This window comes from Malaclemys terrapin, chromosome 4 (genome assembly GCF_027887155.1).
Source record: "Malaclemys terrapin pileata isolate rMalTer1 chromosome 4, rMalTer1.hap1, whole genome shotgun sequence".
Classification (NCBI taxonomy): domain Eukaryota; kingdom Metazoa; phylum Chordata; order Testudines; family Emydidae; genus Malaclemys; species Malaclemys terrapin.
In genome coordinates, this window is record NC_071508.1 from 30,028,340 (window position 1) to 30,053,398 (window position 25,059).

The 25,059-nt window shown below is 49.5% G+C and overlaps 1 protein-coding gene across 4 annotated transcripts; it reads right to left on the reverse strand.

The window, feature by feature from the left end:
- Nucleotides 1–10,019: 10,019 nt before the first annotated feature.
- Nucleotides 10,020–23,830, reverse strand: LOC128835454 (uncharacterized). Of its 4 annotated transcripts, XM_054024953.1 has the most exons (4): nt 22,653–23,830; nt 18,749–18,824; nt 18,094–18,363; nt 10,020–12,025 (listed from the first exon to the last, which is right to left on the reverse strand). In XM_054024953.1, exons 1-4 carry the CDS (start codon nt 22,673–22,675, stop codon nt 11,996–11,998), a joined length of 399 nt encoding a protein of 132 aa, XP_053880928.1. In that variant the 5' UTR covers nt 22,676–23,830; the 3' UTR covers nt 10,020–11,995. The 4 variants fall into 4 exon arrangements, 2 of the variants coding, with proteins under 2 accessions (XP_053880928.1, XP_053880927.1); XR_008444658.1 differs by having other exon boundaries at nt 18,094–18,824; nt 21,952–23,830; XR_008444657.1 differs by lacking the exon at nt 10,020–12,025 and having other exon boundaries at nt 17,964–18,363; nt 21,952–23,830.
- Between the last annotated feature and the right edge of the window lie 1,229 nt (nt 23,831–25,059).

The window sequence follows — 25,059 nt, forward strand, 5'->3', positions numbered from 1 at the left end:
TCCCGTTCACCCTACAGCAGCCACCTCTGGGTGGAATGAGGCAACCTCTGAAACAGTGCACCACAACACTATCCAACAGCTTCAGGCAAGATCCAAAGAAGTAGTCTGAACACACATGAAACTGCAGGGAACTAGGTAGCGTTTGGATCACATCAAAATCTAAATAATTGTAAGTGTGGCATGCAGCCCATCTGTGGCTGGCGAATGCAGCAGCGCCCTCATGTGGTGGCAATTCTCTGCTCCCTCACTCCTAATCCAGCTCATTTACACCCTGGTTTGGGGAGCCCAAATTGAGCCAACTTGAGCCTGGTTTCTGGAGGGGCTGAGCCCCTGCAGCTCTGGCTGGTGGCAGATGGAACTGGGAGTGCTCAGCACCTCTGACAGAGGCCAAAGCCTCGGAATTCATGGGCATTTTTAAGGTGAGGGGCTAAACCTCACACTTACGAAGTGTGAGCTTCGCGCTAGGCTAGGTGACCGCGACGTGGGCCTGACAGAGATGGCTATGCAGAAGCTCTGGCTAGCGCAGAAGCTGGCTGCACACACCGGCTGGCCAGACCATACCCCGCTGGCAGCACAGCGTTCTAAGGGACTTCCATGGCCCTTGTCACTATAGGACCTAAGCACCTCTGACCTCAATGCATTTGTCCTCCCAATACCCCAGAGAAGTACGGCAATGCTCTCAGATGGGAAACTGAGGCCAGTCTAGGTGCTATGTTCACAAAGGGGACTTGGGCATTTTGACACGTAGCTCCTAGGTGCCCTGCTGCCCAGGGAATTCACAGCCCTGAGCTAGGTGCCCAGGCCCCTATATAACACATGGGCAAAGTCAGGCATTTAAGAAAGGGACCATTGAAGCCAGCATGCTGAACAGGGAACTGCCTGAGCCAGCCAGGGGAGACGTGCAGAGAAGGCAGTGGGACTCAGGCCCAGATGCTCCCCTTGAGCTGGGCCTTAGGTGCCTGACAGATTGGAAGGAGGCATGTCCCTCCACTCAAGAATCGCAGCTGTGAACCCTCTCCTGGAGGTAGTTGCCTAAGAAAGCTCTGCCCCTTCTCAGGAGACGCCCCCCCAAATTACAGCCAATAGACAGTGGTCAGGGCACTCATCTGAGATAATTAAATCACAGTGCTTTAATATCATGTGCTGTAAGGAGACACATTAAAGAGCCTCTTGCTGCTCGTGAGCCTCAGTCTGAATCTCACTGATCTAGAGGTTCCTCTTAATGTTACAAAACAGAACTGGTTCCCAATAACCTGGGAAAACTAAACACCACTGCTGGGTGCCTCTAAGAGGCAATACTTCCCCTCTCGCAGGCAGTGAGTCTGGGTATAACAACAGAAAGCTTTTATTAAAAGGAAAAGGGAACCAGCATTAGTTTGGGAAAACTTCACAACCACATTCAAGAAGCATGTGACCATAAGGAATCCCGACCCCACAACGCATTGGGCAGTATCCTTTGCCTCAGCTTCCCACCTTGCAGGGGAAAAGTCAGATGAATGAATGTCCCTTTAGCACATCACTCCCCTCTCCCTCTGTTGCACCCCACTCACAGTTGGCTGTCCTTGGTTAGCAAAGTCCCAGAGTTCAGAGGTGTGGTCACCTCCCACCCTAGAAGGGAGAGAACATTGAACAACATCTCTGCAGTCACGCCTCTGAAACTGGCTGCTTTTCCTTGCTGCTACTGGTGGATTCTTGCTGCTATTTCTACCATGCCACATTCTGAGGTTCCATTGTTTAACCCAGGTCTTTAGTGATTTCACTGGGTAGCAGGGAATCTTGGTGCCAGTACAGCCTTTGCACTGTCTTTCATTTCATCGCTGTCTTTACCATAGGCGTGCGCAGCACATTTCATTAGGGTGTGCACCCAGGGAGCCCTGCCCTGCCCCGCCCCTGCCCCCATCCACTCCCTCCTACTTCCCGCCCCCTGACTGTCCCCCTCAGAACTCCCAACCCACCCTGCTCCTTGTCCCCTGACTACCACCTCCTGGGACCCCTGCTCCTAACTGCCCCCCAGGACTCCACCCCTTATCTAAGGCTCCCTGCTCCTTGTCCCCTGGCTGCCCCCCTAGGACTCTACCCTCTACCTGTCCCCTGACTGCCCCCACCCCTTATCCAACCCCCCGGCCCTGAACACCTTACCATGAGGCTCCTAGCAGCATGTTTTGCTCTGCGCAGAGCCAGACACGCTGCCCCGTGCATGGGTGGCAGGTTTGTAGAAATTTTGGTGGTGCCCAGAACTCCCCCTCAACTCCTCCCCCCACCTGCCTAAGGCTCTGGGATGGAGTTTGGGTAGGGGAAGGGGTCTGGGGTGTAGGCTCTGGGATGGAGTTTGGGTGCAGGCTCTGGGCTGGGGATGGGGGCATAGGAGGGGGTGAGGGGTGCAGGCTCTGGGACAGAGTTTGGGGGCAGGAGGAGGTGTGTGGGAAGGGGGAGGGGGTGCATGCTCTGGGAGGGAGTTTGGGGATAGGAGGGGGTGCAGGGGTGAGGGCTGTGGGGCTGAGGATGAGGGGTTCATGATGCAGGAGGGTGTTCAGGGCTGGGGCAGAGGATTAGGGTGTGGGGGGATGAGGGGTTCATGATGCAGGAGGGGGATCAGGGCTGGGGCAGAGGATTAGGGTGCGGGGGGATGAGGGCTGGGGTTGAGGGGTTTGGGGCATTGGAGAGGCTCAGGGCTAGGGCGGAAGGGCAGGGTAAGGGCAACCTGCCCTGCCATTAGGGGATGGGGGGCACTAGGACCCTGGGGCAGCAGACAGCAGTTGAGCAGGAATGTGCTATAGCAGCAGCACAAGCAGGCACGGGAGAGGCCCGCACTGCTTTCTTTCAGGCAGGGACGCTCCGGGGAGGGGGGAGACCCGCGGGGGGGGGGCGGCCCGGGAAGATGGGGGAGGGGCCGTCGGCTTGCTGCACTGGGAGAGTGGAGCCATTTGCCCACCCCTGCATTAGGGTGTGCCCAGGCACACCCGGCACACCCCGTGCGCATGCCTATGGTCTTTATCCCTTTACCCACTGTCCTTAGACCTACTTATTAGTGATTCAGCTCTTGTAATCACTGAACACAAACACAGACCCTCAGTTAAGCCTAATCTGCTCTGTCTTTAAACACTAGAGAGAAAAGAGTCAAATGGTGGCTAGGACTCTTTGGGCAGAACCCATGGCACTAGATTAGAGCAAAAAGCTCAGCCTTCACTCTTTCTCTGGGATTTAGCATCCCTACCCCTTGCTTAGTGTGTAAGATTCAGTGTAGGGTGATCCCCTCAATCAGGCAGGCTAAATACAGTTCCTCTGTCCTTTACTAATACAATAAAGATAACAGCATTTCTTATCTTCACTCTTAAGGATGTGAGGGAGATTCCCAAACCTTATGCATGTCCAGCTTTTCTAAATAGTTCTTAACCTGTTCTTTCACCACTGAGGGCTGCTCACCTCCTCCCCATACTGTGCTGCCCAGTGCAGCAGAGCTTGTCTGTGAGCTGAGCTTGTCTGTGAAGACCGAGGCAAAAAAAGCATTGAGTATGTCAGCTTTTTCCTCATCATCTGTCACTAGGTTGCCTCCCCCTTTCAGTAAGGGTCCCACACATTCCCTGACCTTCTTCTTGTTGCTAACATATCAGTAGAAACCCTTCTTGTTACCCTTCACATCCCTTGCTAGCTGCAACTCCAATTGTGCCTTGCCCTTTCTGATTACAACGCTTCATGCTCTAGCAATATTTTTATACTCCTCCCTAGTCATCTGTCCAAATTTCCACTTATTGTAAGCTTCTTTTTGAGTTTAAGCACACCAAAGATTTCACTGTTAAGCCAAGCTGGTCGCCTGCCATATTTGCTATTCTTTCTGCACTTCAGGATGGTTTGTTCCTGTGCCCTCAATAAAACTTCTTTAAAATACACCCAGCTCTGCTAGACTCCTTTTCCCCTCATATTAGCCTCCCAGGGGATCCTGCCCATCAGTTCCCTAAGGGAGTCTAAGTCTGCTAATCCTAAAAGATGCTGAAGAGCTCAGGAAGAGATGGCACTTCCCCTGGGGCACACACCCTATTTAGGTATATGCCTTTCTGAGACAATTAATTAATGTTTTTAACTCCTATGGCAGACTCCTAGTGGCTATATAAAGCATGTGTTGTGAGAGATCAAGCATGTTTTCTTGCCAATTCTGAGACAGACATTGCAGGTATGTAATGTTGTTAAATCTAGAATGTATGGGTTTGCACAGGAGGACATAGGTGTTGGAACTACAGATTGGGGGGGTGCTGCAGCACCTCCTGGCTTGAAGTGGCTGCCATTATATATAGGGTTTACAGTTTCATAGAATCATAGAAGATTAGGGTTTGAAGAGACCTCAGGAGGTCATCTAGTCCAATCCCCTGCTCAAAGCAGGACCAACACCAACTTAATCATCCCAGTCAGGGCTTTGTCAACCTGGGCCTTAAAAACCTCTAAGGATGGAGATTCCACCACCTCCCTAGGTAACCCATTCCAGTGCTTCACCACCCTCCTAGTGAAATAGCTTTTCCTAATATCCAACCTAGACCTCCCACACTGCAACTTGAGACCATTGCTTCTTGTTCTGTCATCTGCCACCACTGAGAACAGCCGAGCTCCATCCTCTTTGGAACCTCCCTTCAGGTAGTTGAAGGCTGCTATCAAATCCCCCCTCACTCTTCTCTTCTGCAGACTAAACAATCCCAGTTCCCTGTGTGACAAAGTGGGGGATTTTCTTGTTTTCCAATGGTTTGCATGCAGAGGGGGTGGGACTCAGTTTTCCTGGGTGTTACTGGTTTAACGAGGTGAGGGGAGAGGGAGTTTGTTGTTACAGAGAACTGGAGAGGAAACTTGGGACCCCAGCCAATGGCCTGGAGGATGGATACCTCAGCGACTGGTGACCTGGCGACCTGGAGGCCCAGCTCAGGAGTTGCAGCCAGTTCTGGTCAGTGGGAGGACAATGGGCTGCAAAGAGAGGACCCCGGTAACCTGACCAGCTGGTTCCAGCCAGAAGAGGCCAGAGGACAGAAGAGAGGAGAGGAGGCCCAGACGACCCTGTTTACAACCCTGTTTACCTGGATCGAAGACAATGGACAGAGGCGGGGCTTGGGACCGGTGATAGATGCCCAGCTGGGAAGCAAGGGGGACTTTGGGCTGAAGAGAGGGGCCAGGCAGAGCCCACCTGGATGCAGGGGAGACTGGGATGTGCTGAGGGTGGCCAGGCCTGAAGCCCTGACAGTTTCCTGTGCTGTGTTCAATGCTCAATAAACCCTCCTGTTTTACGCTGGTTGAGAGTCACTCTGGAATAGAAAACAGGATTGCACCTTCGGGGGGTGGAGGCCCTGGGGATCCAGAGCGAGTGGACTCCCTGAGGGGGCCCACGGCGAGAAACAGGTGTGCTAAGGTTCAGAGAGGTGTGGCTCCGGGAGGTGGAAGGGCCTAACCCCGAGAGAGAGTGGACCCTCGAGAAGGGCTGTCTCACTGAAAGGGGCACCCCCCCCACGGATCGCATGGGGCCAAGAGTGGGCACGATTTGTGAGTCCGTGACACCCTCAGCCTCTCCTTGTAAGTCATGTGCCCCAGCCCCCTAATCATTTTCGTTGCCCTCCGCTGGACTCTCTCCAATTTGTCCACATCCTTGTTGTAGTGTGGGGCCTAAAACTGGACACAATACTCCAGATGTGGCCTCACCAGTTTGGTTCAATGGTTCTCAGCACCTCCATTATACAAATTGTTCCAGCAGCCCTGCAGAAGGAACTTACCTACAAATGAATTGCTAATAAAGAGAATTTCTTCAGACTAAGCACTGGAATCAACTGCTGCAATACTGATTAGCCTAATCAACCAAATGATTAGTTTTGTGACGACTGTGTAATAGCAGACAAAGTATGTCCAAGTCCAAAATTTATACCCTTTATGCAGGGTTTTGCACTTGTTTATATATTTTTATTATTGCCTTTTATTTTTAGCTAACATAGAACTTGCTAATTGGTTGCTAACCTATATGATTCTAAGTTCAGTTTATTACATCACTGCCACCATCTGGAATTACAAACCATGACTCACCTGTGCACACATTTTACCTGCTTTAACCTTTCAATAGCTCTCACTTCCTTTTCTTAGCTAATAAACCTTGAGCTAGTTTACTATAGAATTGGCTGCCAACATTGTCTTTGGCATAAGATCTAGAGAACCAACTGATCTGGGGTAAGTGACTGGTCTCTTGGAACTGGGAGCAACCTGATGTGGTGTGATTTTTTAAGTGACCTTTTATCACAAAGTCCAGTTTGTCTGTGTGGCAAGGTAGACTGGAGAATCTAGGGGGACTGTCTGTGACTCCATGGTAAGACTGATACAGCGATCCAGGAGTTCACACTTGTTACCGGCTTTGTGAAATCTCATTACAGAACACACCATCAGCTTAGGCTGTCTGCCCTGTTTTCTGACAGTCTGCCCTGAGGTAGGCACTCACGGTCATGAGGCACTCCACACAGCCTGATATCTAAGTCTTCAATAAGCATTTAATTAAAAATTAAAAGAATGGAAAATAGTTTGAAGCTAACACTTCCCATCAGATTCTTAAGCCGAACACTTAAGCTAAGAGCTGAACACAAAGGGGACTGTAAAATGGGAATGTTTATCTGGTAGGTGCTTCAGAGCTCCAAATAAGGATTTACAGAAGCTCTTCTTACTTTTGGGCTGTTGTAAATGGATTGTCAAAAGAGGGCATCTTGAGGGGCCACATGTGGGGCCCAATCCTGCATACCTTGTACCCTCAAAATCACCATCACCAGGGGTGTTGGAACAGTTTTTATAGTGGGGGTGCTGAGAGCCATTGAACTAAACTACAATCAAGCCAGGGAGTGCAGTAGCACCCCCAGTTTCAGCACCTATGCCATTAACTGATTATTAGGGGTTCAGTGTCTGCTGAGTGGCACACACATGAATTTAGTTTTCCTTGATGGAAAATCCTGGCTATTGGGTAAATTGTCTCTATTTGCAGGTGTACAGTTCACTTGGATGAGATCATCTTAATCAGACAGTGTGACAGACTCCCCTCCTGCCATTGGTGCCGGAGCAGGGGGGGCCAAGGGGCCATGGCCCATGCACTTTTTCCCACAGTGAATCCCCCCTTCCCCTCCTCTTCCCCCCCGTGTCCCATCTCCAGGGCAGATGGAGGTGAAGGGTCCAAGCTGGCTCCCCACAGCTGCCTGCATGGCTCTAATCCTGAGCCAGTTCTGGCCAAGGGGTGGGGCCTCACAGCTGCAGCCTGGCCATGGTAAGAGCCACACAAGCAGCTGTGGGGAGCTGCAGCGGACCCTCCACCTGCCAGCAGTGCCGGGGGCCCAAGCAGCACCTGGCCAGTATCCCCCCGGACCGCCACCCAGGGCACGTGGACGGGCCACGCTGCAGAGCTGCCCGCGCAGCTCTTACCATGGTCAGGTTGTGGCTCTGAGGCCCCACCCCCTGGCCAGAGCAGGTTGGGGTAAGAGCTGCGCGGGCAGCTGTGGGGAGCCTGGGTCCCTCCACCTGCTCTGGGCAGGAGGACTGTGGGGCAGGGACATGGGCAGGAGGCTGCTTTCAGCCCCCCCCCCTCCAGAGAAGAGGAGGTGAAGAGGCAATGCCTTGGGGGGAAGGGACAAGGCAGGGGTAGGGCCTCGTGGGGAAGAGGGGGGCCAGAGGTGCTGGAACAATATGTATAGTGGGGGTACTGAGAGCCATTGAACCAAACTGTAAACCCTGGATGTGATGGAAACCACTTCAAGTCAGGGAGGGCTGCAGCACCCCAGAGGTAAGGTGACCAGATGTCCCATTTTTAGAGGGACAATCCTGCATTTAAGCCCTCCTGCAAGTGTCCCGACTTTTTCTTAAAAATGGGCAAATTGTTCCATATTTTCTGTCCCCCCCATCAGTTCTGGTGGGTCCGGATGCTGGCCAGGTCCCTGCTCACCAGTCACCTGCCCACCAGCGGTGAGTTGGAGGGTCCAGTGGCCGACGATGGGGGTAAGTGTGCAAAGCTGGTGGCGGGGCAAAGATGCAGTGTGCAGGGCCAGCCACTCCCCCTGCTGTCTGTCAGCACAGCCCCTGCTGTGTGCCAGCTCTCGGCCAGCAGGGTTTTGCCCTTTGTCCTGTTTCCAGATAGCACTGGTTGTGAGCTGTCAGCTGCAGCAGCCAACAAGTGCAGGAAGGTGCCAGGCCGCGGCCAGTTATGTGTTGCCTCTGCTGCCCACCCATCATCCCCCTCTCCCTATCCTCTCCTTGCTTTGTCCCTTCACCTCCCCTCCCCCAGTCCCAGTGTTCCTCCATATCCCCTCCCCCCCCCCGGAAGGGCACGTCCCGCTCCCAGCGCTGTGCGGAGAACAGCATGCTCAGCTCACCAACATCCTGGTCAGGAGGCTCCTTCCTTCCCCCACTGCCTCTGGCTAGGCTAGCATCTCGGGAAAGCCCAAGACCCTGTGGCCCAGGGTGCTGGCCAGGAGGAGCCGAGCCCTGCATGTGCCAAACCCAGCACAGCGCTGGCACAGAGAAGCCTCTCCACCCTCAGCTAAGCTGTGGAATGATGGGGGGAAGTGATCTCCAGCCTATTCACTCCCTGATCCTGCAGGCTCCACAGCAGCCCCCCGCCCGGCAAGGGCTTAGCACCCTCTTCACCAACACCCCACCCCCTGGGTCCTGCCCCCAGGGACTGCTCTGTCCCCTAGGCACCCTCCCCTGCTGAGCCACCTCTCTGGCCAGGTTCGCTGAAGCCCCTGCAGTCAGGTTCCCTGGGCCCTGGTGCACAATGCATCCTGTGTGAGAGAGGTATACGGGAGTGTGTGTGTGTCACCTCTCCCCGTGTGAACCCTAAAGCCTTAAAGTTAAGAAGATAAAAAAAAAGAATCCAACTACACAGTATTTCTTTTTAACAGGGGCTCAGTCAATTTGATGTTAATTTGACCATTTGTACTGCATAGTTCTGACTGATTGCCATTGAACTTTGTTTGTCCAGTTGTTCCATTGCTCCAGATATATCAAGGTCAACACCTTGGAGTCTCTTGCTTACAATATGTATTTCAAATGGTATGTCATGCCACAACACTAAGCCACACACAAATTTGAAGTTATGTATGTTTCTGCTGATTCCATTTCCCCCTGCCACTGTTCTCCCACGAACAGTTCCTGTTATAGCATTATCCTCCAGAATGGCAACTATGGCCTGGTCTACACTATGACTTTAATTCGGATTTAGCAGCGTTAAATCGAATTAACCCTGCACCCATCCACACAACGCAGCCATTTATTTCTAAATAAAGGGCTCTTAAAATTGATTTCTGTACTCCACCCTGATGAGCGGAGTAACGCCAAAATCGATATTGTCATTTCGAATTAGGGTTAGTGTGGCCGCAATTCGATGGTATTGGCCTCCGGGAGCTATCCCACAGTGCACCATTGTGACCACTCTGGACAGCAATCTGAACTCGGATGCACTGGCCAGGTAGACAGGAAAAGCCCCGCGAACATTTGAATTTTATTTCCTGTTTGCCCAGCGTGGAGAGCACAGGTGACCACAGATAGCTCATCAGCACAGGTAACCATGCTGGACGATAATTGAAAAAGAGCACCAGCATGGACCGTATGGACCGTATGGGAGGTACTGGATCTGATCGCTATATGGGGAGAGGATTCAGTGCTAGCAGAACTTCGTTCGAAAAGACGAAATGCCAAAACTTTTGAAAAAATCTCCAAGGGCATGATGGAGAGAGGCCACAATAGGGACTCAGATCAGTGCCGCGTGAAAGTCAAGGAGCTCAGACAAGCCTATCAAAAAACAAAGGAGGCAAATGGTCACTCCGGGTCAGAGCCGCAGACATGCCGCTTCTACGCCGAGCTGCATACAGTTCTGGGGGGGGGGCCGCCACAATTACCCCACCTCTGACCGTGGATTCCAAGGCGGAGATAATCTTCCCGCTGATCCTCCTCCCAAACCCCACCCGGGTTCTCCCCCTCTTTTTATAATCAATTAATAAAGAATAAATTATTTTTAAACGATAGTTACTTTATTTCCTTTGAAAGCAAGCTGGGAGAAGGGGGAGGGTGGGTTCCTTACAGAGAATGAGTCAATAAAGGGGGCGGGTTTTCATGAAGGAGAAACAAACAGAAATTTCACACTGTAGCCTGGCCAGTCTGGTTTTCAAAGCTTCTCTGATGCACAGCGCTTCCTGGTGTGCTCTTCTAATCGCCCTGGTGTCTGGCTGCGCATTATTAGCAGCCAGGCGATTTGCCTCAGCCTCCCACCCCACCATAAAGATCTCCCCCTTACTTTCACAGAGATTGTGGAGCACACAGCAAGCAGCAATAACAATGGGGATATTGGTTTGGCTGAGGTCTGAGCGAGTCAGTAACAATCGCCAGCGACCTTTTAAACGGCCAAATGCACATTCTACCACCAGCTTTTTAAGAAGCACATTTGTCATAGCAGCTCCTGTAGTATCATCAATGTCAATAAATTCTAGAAAATGCTCTCTGATAGTCACTATTGCAGGGACATTTTCACTAGATTCTGTTGTTGTTACAAAACGCACCATTAAAGTCATTTGTTCCGTATGGCTGATGTCTGGTGTGCAGTCCAGAATAACAGAGTAATATCTTGCTGACTTCAGATCTGCCACAATCTTCTGTTTGACTTTTGTTGCTAGTAACTGTATGATCTCATTTTGAATTGTTTTTCAAAGGTAGTGGTGTGTGTACATTTCTTGGGTGGTGACTCTTCTTAGATGCTCCTGGAGTACAGCATCAAACTCAGCCATCAGCTCCACAATTTTAAGGAAGTTTCCATTGTTTGGCACATACAGCTGATCTGAAGTGCCACGAAGTGCTAGGTTTTGGGTAGCAAGCATTCTCACAATGGCAATGAGCCTTTTCAGAACATTTTACCAGTAAAGAGACTCTGATGCAATCTTCTCTTGATGTTGATCATCTATGGTGGCCTTTAACCTTAGTCTCATCTCAAGCTCTTTCCACCTCTCTGGTGATTTGCTGCCTTCTCATGACATGCCAGATTTCTAGCCAGATTTTTCCAGTCCTTTGTTCCTGTAGAACCCAATGTGGCTGGAACATTAGACTGGAAGAGTTTGCAACAAAAACAGTATGCAGCATTCTGGGTTTTTGAGTACATAAGCCATGGCCTCTTCTCTTTGTCACCATTGGGGATTTCACGCCAGTAATATGTTGGATGGAAACTTCTATTTTCATTGTCTTTGGGGAACATGAAGTTTTTCACTTGCTGTGGCCCATGCAGTACAAGGAAGTCCCTCAGGCTACTGCTCAAGTGGGTCCACTGTCCTGGATCATCTAGTCTTAAGGAACTAAACTCAGCAGCAGCTGTTTCTTGCGCCTCCACCACACTCTTCTCTGATCTACGCTTTTCTTCAGAATGTGCATGGTTACATCCATTTGAGATGGAGATATGGATGCTGCAGTAGCTGCCAGGTCACCTGCACTCTGACTAATTGGAAGATCAGGCATCTCCTCACCACTCACATCCTCACTGGGGCCGGAACGCTCACCGTGAACATTTGTATCTATGTATCTCAGGAGAGCTCCTTCCTGCTTAGATAGAAAAGCTTCCTTTGCTTTCTTTCTTTTTCTGAATGCTGCACCAGGGGGGCGTTTTCTTCTTTCACTCATGACTGCTGTTCTGTGCCAGCTATATTGGCTCTCAACACTCAATTGAAGGGGACAAATAAGCAGGCTGGTAGCAGGGCCTGAGTGAGGGAAGATATCAGCGTCTTAAAAGCCTAACTGGTTCCTACTACTTCAGTTGACTGCCTGTTCTCCTCAAGTGGGTTCAGGGAAGCAGCAGGAAACAGGAAGCTCCCTGAGAAGCTGGTGTTAATCAGTCCAGGCTCCTGGGGATGCTAGAGAGGTCATAAGAGGCTCCTCCTCCTCCTCTCTCCCTGCAGCTCCTGCTGCTTTCTGTTATTCCCTCTCACCTTTTCTCCTGCCTTTCTGTTATGTCTCTTGTGCCCTCCTTCCTTCAGCATAGCACTCCACCATCTCTGTGCATCTAGAGCAGAGAGAATACATATGCATCAGCAGCAGACACAATTTTCTACTCTCTGGGTCCTAGTGGCCCCCCACCACAGTCTGGCACCTGAGGCGGCCGGCTCAGTTCACCTCATGGTAAGGCCAGCCCTGGATGCTGGCCAGGAGCTCTAGGGTGACCAGATGTCCCGATTTTACAGGGACAGTCCTGATTTTTGAGTCTTTTTCTTATATAGATTCCTATTACTCCCCACCCCCGTCCCGATTTTTCACATTTTCTGTCTGGTCACCCTAACCTGGAGCTCAGAGCTGCCAGGGCTATGAACTGCCAATCCTAGATGTACCAGGGCTCAGCCCTGGCACAAATGAAGCACTGGCTGGATATACATTCTGGTGGATGGGGATGCTCCTGTTAGACCAACAATAGAGTGAGTCTTGCCAGCTGCAAGTGGCTCTTTAATGTGTTTCCTGCAGCTCTTTGCAGCACGTGATATTAAAACACTGTGTGATTGAATTATTAATCCATCTAAGTTATTAACCAATCAGAATGCCTTTACTGTTATTAACCAATTATAGTTGATAAGTCATTTTGCTGTGAGAATTTTATATAGATAGATAGATTAGATATGATAGATACACACACACACATATATAGGCTGTTGATTAATCACACTTAATGCATGCAATTAATGCAAACAAATTAACTATTTAAAAAATCATGATTTATCACAGTTTTAATCGCACTTAAATAATAATACCAATTTAAATTTATTATAAATATTTTAGATGTTTTTCTACATTTTCAAATATATTGATTTCAGTTACAACACAGAATACAAAGTGCAGTGCTCACTTTATATTAGTTTTATTACAAATATTTACACTGTAAAAATATAAACAAAAGAAATAGTATTATTCAATTCACCGTATACAAGTACTGTAGTGCAATCCCTTTATCATGAAAGTGCAACTTAAAAGTGTAGAATTATTTTTTTTAACATACCTGCACTCAGAAACAAAACAATGTAAAACTTTATAGCCTACAAGTCCACTCAGTCCTGGGGGGAGGGATAGCTCAGCCTGCTAAACCCAGGGTTGTGAGTTTAATCCTTGAGGGGGCCATTTAGGGATCTGGGGCAAAAATCTGGGGATTGGTCCTGCTTTGAAAAGGGGGGTTAGACTAGATGACCTCCTGAGGTCCCTTCCAACCCTGATACACCTCTACCTCGATATAATGCTGTCCTCGGGAGCCAAAAAATCTTACCGCATTATAGGTGAAACCGTGTTATATTGAACTGGCTTTTATCCACCAGAGTGCGCAGCCCCCACCCCGGTGCACTGCTTTACCGCATTATATCCTAATTTGTGTTATATCGGGTCACGTTATATCAAGGTAGAAATGTATTCTATGATTCTACTTCTTGTTCAGACAAACAAGTTTGTTTACATTGACAGGAGATAATGCTGCCCACTTCTTATTTACGTCACCTGAAAGTGAGACTAGGCATTGACATGGCACTATTGTAGCCAGTGTTGCAAGGTATTTACGTGCCAGATATGCCAAACATTTGTATGCTCCTGCATGCTTCAACTTGTAGGCTCTAAGGCAGTGGTTCTCAAACTTTTTCTTTCATGGACCAATTGAAATTTGCTGAGGGTCTCAGCAAACCACTTAATCATCTTTCCAAATGTTGTTTGTACCATTAGCTAACTATTGTAAAGTGCTTTGGATAAAAGCGCTATATAAAAAAAACCTTAATAATTAACTTTTTTGTTCTACAAATAAAAGCACACAACTCATATTTTAATGTCAGTAGTCTTACTTTTTGAATGCGATGGATGTACCCTCTCTCCCCCGCTGCAGCAGCCCCCGAGCTGGGGCTGGGAAGCAGGGGCATCTCTCCCCAGCAGCCGCAGCCCCCAAGCTGGGAAAGTCGCCTCTTTCTCTGGCCGCCACAGCCCTGGATGTCCCAAATTTCCCCACCCCCTCTCCTCACCTCACTGCCCCTTCCCACCTACCCCTTATTCCCCCCAAGGCCACCACCTTACCTTACACGTGCATCTTCTTCAGGGTCCAGGCACCTAATTAGTGGAGCCACGCCTGTGCGGCTCCACTAATTAGGTGGGTGGCCTTTCATTCTCTTGTGTGTGGCCAACCAGGTGTGCACCTTAGAGGAAACTATCCGTGGACCACCTGAATAGAGGGTCCGCGGAGCACAGTTGGAGAACCTCTGCTCTAAGGTTTTACGTTGTTTTGTTTTCGAGTGCAGTTATGTAAAAAAAATAATAATAATTCTACATTTGTAAATTGCACATTCACAATAAAGATATTGCACTAAAGTACTTGTATGAGGTGAATTGAAAAATAGTTTATTTCTCTTTTTACAGTGTAAATATTTATAATTAAAAATAATACTGTGAACACTGTAGAATCATAGAATCATAGAATCATAGAATATCAGAGTTGGAAGGGACCTCAGGAGGTCATCTAGTCCAACCCCCTGCTCAAAGCAGGACCAATTCCCAGCTAAATCATCCCAGCCAGGGCTTTGTCAAGCCGGGCCTTAAAAACCTCCAAGGAAGGAGACTCCACCACCTCCCTAGGTAACGCATTCCAGTGTTTCACCACCCTCCTAGTGAAATAGTTTTTCCTGATATCCAACCTGGACCTCCCCCACTGCAACTTGAGACCATTGCTCCTTGTTCTGTCATCTGCCACCACTGAGAACAGCCGAGCTCCATCCTCTTTGGAACCCCCCTTCAGGTAGTTGAAGGCTGCTATCAAATCCCCCCTCATTCTTCTCTTCTGGAGACTAAACAATCCCAGTTCTCTCAGCCTCTCCTCATAAGTCATGTGCTCCAGACCCCTAATCATTTTTGTTGCCCTCCGCTGGACTCTTTCCAATTTTTCCACATCCTTCTTGTAGTGTGGGGACCAAAACTGGACACAGTATTCCAGATGAGGCCTCACCAATGTCGAATAAAGGGGAACGATCACGTTCCTCGATCTGCTGGCAATGCCCCTACTTATACAGCCCAAAATGCCGTTAGCCTTCTTGGCAACAAGAGCACACTGTTGACTCATATCCAGCTTCATATCCACTGTGACCCCTAGGTCCTTTTCAGCAGAACTGCTACCTAGCCATTCGGTCCCTAGTCTGTAGCAGTGCATGGGATTCTTCCGTCCTAAGTGCAGGACTCTGCACTTGTCCTTGTTGAACCTCATCAGGTTTTTTTCTGCCCAATCCTCTAATTTGTCTAGGTCCCTCTGTATCCGATCCCTACCCTCTAGTGTATCTACCACGCCTCCTAGTTTAGTGTCATCTGCAAACTTGCTGAGAGTGCAGTCCACACCATCCTCCAGATCATTAATAAAGATATTAAACAAAACCGGCCCCAGGACCGACCCTTGGGGCACTCCACTTGAAACCGGCTGCCAACTAGACATGGAGCCATTGATCACTACCCGTTGAGCCCGATGATCTAGCCAGCTTTCTATCCACCTTACAGTCCATTCATCCAGCCCATACTTCTTTAACTTGGTGGCAAGAATACTGTGGGAGACAGTATCAAAAGCTTTGCTAAAGTCAAGAAATAACACATCCACTGCTTTCCCCTCATCCACAGAGCCAGTTATCTCATCATAGAAGGCAATTAGGTTAGTCAGGCACGACTTCCCCTTCGTGAATCCATGCTGACTGTTCCTGATCACTTTCCTCTCCTCTAAATGTTTCATAATTGATTCCTTGAGGACCTGCTCCATGATTTTTCCAGGGACTGAGGTGAGGCTGACTGGCCTGTAGTTCCCCGGATCCTCCTTCTTCCCTTTTTTAAAGATGGGCACTACATTAGCCTTTTTCCAGTCATCTGGGACCTCCCCCGATCGCCATGAGTTTTCAAAAATAATGGCTAATGGCTCTGCAATCTCACCCGCCAACTCCTTTAGCACCCTCGGATGCAGCGCATCCGGCCCCATGGACTTGTGCACGTCCAGTTTTTCTAAATAGTCCCGAACCACTTCTTTCTCCACAGAGGGTTGGTCACCTTCTCCCCATGCTGTACTGCCCAGTGCAGCAATCTGGGAGCTGACCTTGTGCGTGAAGACAGAGGCAAAAAAATCATTGAGTACATTAGCTTTTTCCACATCCTCGGTCACTAGGTTGCCTCCCTCATTCAGTAAGGGGCCCACACTTTCCTTGATTTTCTTCTTGTTGCTAACATACCTGAAGAAACCCTTCTTGTTACTCTTAACATCTCTTGCTAACTGCAACTCCAAGTGTGATTTGGCCTTCCTGATTTCACTCCTGCACGCCTGAGCAATATTTTTATACTCCTCCCTGGTCATTTGTCCAATCTTCCACTCCTTATAAGCCTCTTTTTTGCGTTTAAGATCAGCAAGGATTTCACTGTTTAGCCAAGCTGGTCGCCTGCCATATTTACTATTCTTTCTACACATCGGGATGGTTTGTTCCTGCAACCTCAATAAGGATTCTTTAAAATACAGCCAGCTCTCCTGGACCCCTTTGCCCTTCATGTTATTCTCCCAGGGGATCCTGCCCATCTGTTCCCTGAGGGAGTCAAAGTCTGCTTTTCTGAAGTCCAGGGTCCGTATTCTGCTGCTCTCCTTTCTTCCTTGTGTCAGGATCCTGAACTCGACCATCTCATGGTCACTGCCTCCCAGGTTCCCATCCACTTTTGCTTCCCCTACTAGTTCTTCCCTGTTTGTGAGCAGCAGGTCAAGAAAAGCTTTGCCCCTAGTTGGTTCCTCCAGCACTTGCACCAGGAAATTGTCCCCTACACTTTCCAAAAATTTCCTGGATTGCCTGTGCACCGCTGTATTGCTCTCCCAGCAGATATCAGGGTGATTAAAGTCTCCCATGAGAACCAGGGCCTGCGATCTAGCAACTTCTGCTAGTTGCCAGAAGAAAGCCTCGTCCACCTCATCCCCCTGGTCTGGTGGTCTATAGCAGACTCCAACCACGACATCACCCTTGTTGCTCACACTTCTCAACTTTATCCAGAGACTCTCAGGTTTTTCTGCAGTATCATACCGGAGCTCTGAGCAGTCATACTCCTCTCTTACATACAACGCAACTCCCCCACCTTTTCTGCCCTGCCTGTCCTTCCTGAACAGTTTATATCCATCCATGACCGTACTCCAGTCATGTGAGTTATCCCACCAAGTCTCTGTTATTCCAATCACATCATAGTTCCCTGACTGTGCCAGGACTTCCAGTTCTCCCTGCTTGTTTCCCAGGCTTCTTGCATTTGTGTATAGGCACTTAAGATAACTCAACGATCGTCCCTCTTTCTCAGCATGAGCCAGGAGTCCTCCCCTGTTGCGCTCTCCTGCTTGTGCTTCCTCCCAGGATCCCATTTCCCCACTTACCTCAGGGCTTTGGTCTCCTTCCCCCGGTGAACCTAGTTTAAAGCCCTCCTCACTAGGTTAGCCAGCCTGCTGGCGAAGATGCTCTTCCCTCTCTTCGTTAGGTGGAGCCCGTCTCTGCCTAGCACTCCTTCTTGGAACACCATCCCATGGTCGAAGAATCCAAAGCCTTCTCTCCGACACCACCTGCGTAGCCATTCGTTGACTTCCACGATTCGACGGTCTCTACCCTGGCCTTTTCCTTGCACAGGGAGGATGGACGAGAACACCACTTGCGCCTCAAACTCCTTTATCCTTCTTCCCAGAGCCACGTAGTCTGCAGTGATCCGCTCAAGGTCATTCTTGGCAGTATCATTGGTGCCCACGTGGAGAAGCAGGAAGGGGTAGCGATCCGAGGGCTTGATGAGTCTCGGCAGTCTCTCCGTCACATCGTGTATCCTAGCTCCTGGCAAGCAGCAGACCTCTCGGTTTTCCCGGTCAGGGCGGCAGATAGATGACTCAGTCCCCCTGAGGAGGGAGTCCCTGACCACCACCACCCTCCTCCTCCTCTTGGGAGTGGTGGTCGTGGAACCCCCATCCCTAGGACAGTGCATCTTTTGCCTTCCAATCGGTGGAGTCTCCTTCTGCTCCCTTCCCTCAGATGGGCCATCTAGTCCACTCTCCGCATTAGCACCTGTAGAGAGAACATGGAAACGATTGCTCACCTGTATCTCCATTGCTGGTGCATGGACGCTCCTCTTTCTTCTTCTGGAGGTCACATGCTGCCAAACCTCCTCACAATCCTTCTGTCCCTGCTGCACCTGCTCTGAATCTTCAGAACATTGTGGCCGTAGAAGCATCTCCTGACGTCTGTCCAGGAAATCTTCATTTTCCCTTATGCAACGCAGAGTTGATACTTGTTTCTCCAGCCCTCGAACCTTCTCCTCCAATATGGAGACCAGCTTGCACTTTGTGCAGACAAAGTCGCTTCTGTCCTGCGGAAGAAAGACAAACATGGCACAACCTGTGCAGGTTACAACAGCTGATCGCTCACCTTCCATATCTCCGTCCTCTTAAGAACTTCCTCAACTGTTGCAGGAACTACTCGGAGAAACCTGCAGATGAAAGCCTCAGTGCGCTCTCCCTAGGCAAACTCCCGCTGTTAGCCTCTGCTGTTCGCCGCTCAGCTGGTTCGCTGCTGACTGCCCTTATATACCAGTCAGGCCCACTCAAGGCCCAGCTGGAACAAAGCACTCCCAATTCACACTTTTCAAACAAACAAGCAAGCAATCAAGCACACGGTCAAACTGACCAACTGTCCCAGCAGCAGACACTCAGATACTCACCAACACAGCCCCCCTAATGCAGCACTTAGCGTACCTCCTCTCGGACAGCTCCCAGGCAAACTCCCGCTGTTAGCCTCTGCTGTTCGCCGCTCAGCTGTACACTTTGTATTCTGTGTTATAATTGAAATCAATATATTTGAAAATGTAGAAAAACCAAAAATATTTATAATAAATGTAAATTGTTATTTTATTATTGTTTAACAGTGTGATTAAAACTGTGATTAATCGTGTTTTTTTTAAATCTCACGATTAATTAAGATTATTTTTTAATCATTTGACAGCCCTAATATATAGAATCATAGAATATCAGAGTTGGAAGGGACCTCAAGAGGTCATCTAGTCCAACCCCCTGCTCAAAGCAGGACCAATTCCCAGCTAAATCATCCCAGCCAGGGCTTTGTCAAGCCGGGCCTTAAAAACCTCCAAGGAAGGAGACTCCACCACCTCCCTAGGTAACGCATTCCAGTGTTTCACCACCCTCCTAGTGAAATAGTTTTTCCTGATATCCAACCTGGACCTCCCCCACCGCAACTTGAGACCATTGCTCCTTGTTCTGTCATCTACCACCACTGAGAACAGCCGAGCTCCATCCTCTTTGGAACCCCCCTTCAGGTAGTTGAAGGCTGCTATCAAATCCCCCCTCATTCTTCTCTTCTGGAGACTAAACAATCCCAGTTCTCTCAGCCTCTCCTCATAAGTCATGTGCTCCAGACCCCTAATCATTTTTGTTGCCCTCCGCTGGACTCTTTCCAATTTTTCCACATCCTTCTTGTAGTGTGGGGCCCAAAACTGGACACAGTATTCCAGATGAGGCCTCACCAATGTCGAATAAAGGGGAACGATCACGTTCCTCGATCTGCTGGCAATGCCCCTACTTATACAGCCCAAAATGCCGTTAGCCTTCTTGGCAACAAGAGCACACTGTTGACTCATATCCAGCTTCTCGTCCACTGTGACCCCTAGGTCCTTTTCAGCAGAACTGCTACCTAGCCATTCGGTCCCTAGTCTGTAGCAGTGCATGGAATTCTTCCGTCCTAAGTGCAGGACTCTGCACTTGTCCTTGTTGAACCTCATCAGGTTTTTTTCTGCCCAATCCTCTAATTTGTCTAGGTCCCTCTGTATCCGATCCCTACCCTCTAGTGTATCTACCACGCCTCCTAGTTTAGTGTCATCTGCAAACTTGCTGAGAGTGCAGTCCACACCATCCTCCAGATCATTAATAAAGATATTAAACAAAACCAGCCCCAGGACCGACCCTTGGGGCACTCCACTTGAAACCGGCTGCCAACTAGACATGGAGCCATTGATCACTACCCGTTGAGCCCGATGATCTAGCCAGCTTTCTATCCACCTTACAGTCCATTCATCCAGCCCATACTTCTTTAACTTGGTGGCAAGAATACTGTGGGAGACAGTATCAAAAGCTTTGCTAAAGTCAAGAAATAACACATCCACTGCTTTCCCCTCATCCACAGAGCCAGTTATCTCATCATAGAAGGCAATTAGGTTAGTCAGGCACGACTTCCCCTTCGTGAATCCATGCTGACTGTTCCTGATCACTTTCCTCTCCTCTAAATGTTTCATAATTGATTCCTTGAGGACCTGCTCCATGATTTTTCCAGGGACTGAGGTGAGGCTGACTGGCCTGTAGTTCCCCGGATCCTCCTTCTTCCCTTTTTTAAAGATGGGCACTACATTAGCCTTTTTCCAGTCATCTGGGACCTCCCCCGATCGCCATGAGTTTTCAAAAATAATGGCTAATGGCTCTGCAATCTCACCCGCCAACTCCTTTAGCACCCTCGGATGCAGCGCATCCGGCCCCATGGACTTGTGCACGTCCAGTTTTTCTAAATAGTCCCGGACCACTTCTTTCTCCACAGAGGGCTGGTCACCTTCTCCCCATGCTGTACTGCCCAGTGCAGCAATCTGGGAGCTGACCTTGTGCGTGAAGACAGAGGCAAAAAAATCATTGAGTACATTAGCTTTTTCCACATCCTCGGTCACTAGGTTGCCTCCCTCATTCAGTAAGGGGCCCACACTTTCCTTGATTTTCTTCTTGTTGCTAACATACCTGAAGAAACCCTTCTTGTTACTCTTAACATCTCTTGCTAACTGCAACTCCAAGTGTGATTTGGCCTTCCTGATTTCACTCCTGCACGCCTGAGCAATATTTTTATACTCCTCCCTGGTCATTTGTCCAATCTTCCACTTCTTATAAGCCTCTTTTTTGCGTTTAAGATCAGCAAGGATTTCACTGTTTAGCCAAGCTGGTCGCCTGCCATATTTACTATTCTTTCTACACATCGGGATGGTTTGTTCCTGCAACCTCAATAAGGATTCTTTAAAATACAGCCAGCTCTCCTGGACCCCTTTGCCCTTCATGTTATTCTCCCAGGGGATCCTGCCCATCTGTTCCCTGAGGGAGTCAAAGTCTGCTTTTCTGAAGTCCAGGGTCCATATTCTGCTGCTCTCCTTTCTTCCTTGTGTCAGGATCCTGAACTCGACCATCTCATGGTCACTGCCTCCCAGGTTCCCATCCACTTTTGCTTCCCCTACTAGTTCTTCCCTGTTTGTGAGCAGCAGGTCAAGAAAAGCTTTGCCCCTAGTTGGTTCCTCCAGCACTTGCACCAGGAAATTGTCCCCTACGCTTTCCAAAAATTTCCTGGATTGCCTGTGCACCGCTGTATTGCTCTCCCAGCAGATATCAGGGTGATTAAAGTCTCCCATGAGAACCAGGGCCTGCGATCTAGCAACTTCTGTTAGTTGCCAGAAGAAAGCCTCGTCCACCTCATCCCCCTGGTCTGGTGGTCTATAGCAGACTCCAACCACGACATCACCCTTGTTGCTCCCACTTCTCAACTTTATCCAGAGACTCTCAGGTTTTTCTGCAGTATCATACCGGAGCTCTGAGCAGTCATACTCCTCTCTTACATACAATGCAACTCCCCCACCTTTTCTGCCCTGCCTGTCCTTCCTGAACAGTTTATATCCATCCATGACAGTACTCCAGTCATGTGAGTTATCCCACCAAGTCTCTGTTATTCCAATCACATCATAGTTCCCTGACTGTGCCAGGACTTCCAGTTCTCCCTGCTTGTTTCCCAGGCTTCTTGCATTTGTGTATAGGCACTTAAGATAACTCAATGATCGTCCCTCTTTCTCAGCATGAGACAGGAGTCCTCCCCTCTTGCGCTCTCCTGCTTGTGCTTCCTCCCAGGATCCCATTTCCCCACTTACCTCAGGGCTTTGGTCTCCTTCCCCCGGTGAACCTAGTTTAAAGCCCTCCTCACTAGGTTAGCCAGCCTGCTGGCGAAGATGCTCTTCCCTCTCTTCGTTAGGTGGAGCCCGTCTCTGCCTAGCACTCCTTCTTGGAACACCATCCCATGGTCGAAGAATCCAAAGCCTTCTCTCCGACACCACCTGCGTAGCCATTCGTTGACTTCCACAATTCGACGGTCTCTACCCCGGCCTTTCCCTTGCACAGGGAGGATGGACGAGAACACCACTTGCGCCTCAAACTCCTTTATCCTTCTTCCCAGAGCCACGTAGTCTGCAGTGATCCGCTCAAGGTCATTCTTGGCAGTATCATTGGTGCCCACGTGGAGAAGCAGGAAGGGGTAGCGATCCGAGGGCTTGATGAGTCTCGGCAGTCTCTCCGTCACATCGTGTATCCTAGCTCCTGGCAAGCAGCAGACCTCTCGGTTTTCCCGGTCAGGGCGGCAGATAGATGACTCAGTCCCCCTGAGGAGGGAGTCCCCGACCACCACCACCCTCCTCCTCCTCTTGGGAGTGGTGGTCGTGGAACCCCCATCCCTAGGACAGTGCATCTTTTGCCTTCCAATCGGTGGAGTCTCCTTCTGCTCCCTTCCCTCAGATGGGCCATCTAGTCCACTCTCCGCATTAGCACCTGTAGAGAGAACATGGAAACGATTGCTCACCTGTATCTCCATTGCTGGTGCATGGACGCTCCTCTTTCTTCTTCTGGAGGTCACATGCTGCCAAACCTCCTCACAATCCTTCTGTCCCTGCTGCGCCTGCTCTGAATCTTCAGAACATTGTGGCCGTAGAAGCATCTCCTGACGTCTGTCCAGGAAATCTTCATTTTCCCTTATGCAACGCAGAGTCGATACTTGTTTCTCCAGCCCTCGAACCTTCTCCTCCAATATGGAGACCAGCTTGCACTTTGTACAGACAAAGTCACTTCTGTCCTGCGGAAGAAAGACAAACATGACATAACCTGTGCAGGTTACAACAGCTGATCGCTCACCTTCCATATCACCGTCCTCTTAGGAGCTTCCTCAACTGTTGCAGGAACTACTCGGAGAAACCTGCAGATGAAAGCCTCAGTGTGCTCTCCCCACGTGAACTCCCAGGCAAACTCCTGCTGTTAGCCTCTGCTGTTCACCGCTCAGCTGGTTCGCTGCTGACTGCCCTTATATACCAGTCAGGCCCACTCAAGGCCCAGCTGGAACAAAGCACTCCCAATTCACTTTTCAAACAAACAAGCAAGCAATCAAGCACACGGTCAAACTGACCAACTGTCCCAGCAGCAGGCACTCAGATACTCACCAACACAGCCCCCCTAATGCAGCACTTAGCGTACCTCCTCTTGGACAGCTCCCAGGCAAACTCCTGCTGTTCGCCGCTCAGCTGGTTCGCTGCTGACTGCCCTTATATACCAGTCAGGCCCACTCAAGGCCCACCTGGAACAAAGCACTCCCAATTCACACTTTTCAAACAAACAAGCAAGCAAGCAATCAAGCACACGGTCAAACTGACCAACTGTCCCAGCAGCAGGCACTCAGATACTCACCAACACAGCCCCCCTAATGCAGCACTTAGCGTACCTCCTCTTGGACAGCTCCCAGGCAAACTCCTGCTGTTAGCCTCTGCTGTTCGCCGCTCAGCTGGTTCGCTGACATTATATGTATATACATACATATAAACTACATATTTTCCATCATACTGTTTAAATATGATTATACAGCACTATAGTAATTGAAACAATGAATGCACACAACTGTGGCTCTTTCGGATAATGTCGATCTCTAATTTGACTCCTGAACCCCTGAGGTCTGAATGGTGAAGGGATGAGCGGGTTGTAATTGGTAGCTGCTTGCACGGGCATGTTTCTTATGCTAAATCAAAATAAAATAAAAATAATATATAGCATTTTCTCCCCTTAGAAATCTCTCTGAGCCTGGCCCTGTCAAGAACTCCCTGCACGAGCCACCGCCCTGCCCCAGCTTTCCATTAACTGGGGAAACACAGGAAACGGAATTATCAGACTGGATTAGACCCAGGGTCTGCCAAGTCCAGTGTTTTGTCTCTGACTGGGGCCACCAACAGCTGTTTCAGAGAAAGGAGCAAGAAACCCCGCATTGGGCAGAAGGGGAATAATCTGCACCACAGGGGAGTCTCATCCTGAACCCTACTAGCTAGAGATGGGCATAAGCCCTTAAACTGGAGGACTGATCCCTGCTACAATGTTTAATTTTTTTAACTATTCTAACTCTGGCTATTCTTGTTGTCCATATAACTGTCTAATCCCTTGTTAAATCTTGGAAAGTTCTTGGCTTCAGCATCCTGTGGCAAGGAGTTCCACATGCTAATCATATGCTGTGTGAAAGATTATTTCTTCTGTTTGGAATTTCCCACTTTTCCCCTTGTTCCTGTGTTGTGAGACAGGGAGAACAGACACTTCTTCATGTCCCTTCTCTAGACCAGTCAGTATATTTTACAGACTTAGAGCATGTTCCCTCTTACTCTTCTCCTTTATAATGTAAGAATCCCAAGCCTAATCCGGAGCAGGGAGCTGCATCTGAGGATCATAAGCACAAAGGTGACAGTCAAAGCTACATATGCAGCTGAGATCATCCCTATAGAGGATGTAAAGACAGAAGAGGAGGGAGCCAAGGATGGAGCCCTGCGGGACTCCCACAGAAAGCAGAAGAGCTGATACACTGAAGACAGGAGGAGAACAAGAAGAAGATGGAGTCATGTAAGCACAGAAATGACAATGACAGGAATTGGCCTGTCAGCCCATACTTGTGGTGAGACGCCAGCCAGGAGAGGAGATCAGAGGAGAGTCTGAGAGTTATTTCACAGCCAGGCAGGCAGGTGCTGAGGGGAGAGGCAGCAAACAATTGGGTGAGTGGCGTCACAGCAGCCAGTGTGGGGTCAGGGCAGTTTATCATGAGGTGGCCAGGTGGCAAGTAGTGTCAGCTGAAGCCCTGACGCCTTTGGGGGCTCAATGTTCTCACTGGGATAAGCCAGAGCTCAGAGCAAAGGGGAGTGTCTGCAGTAGAGATAGCCAGCTGGTCTGTCAGAAGCCACTCAAAACAC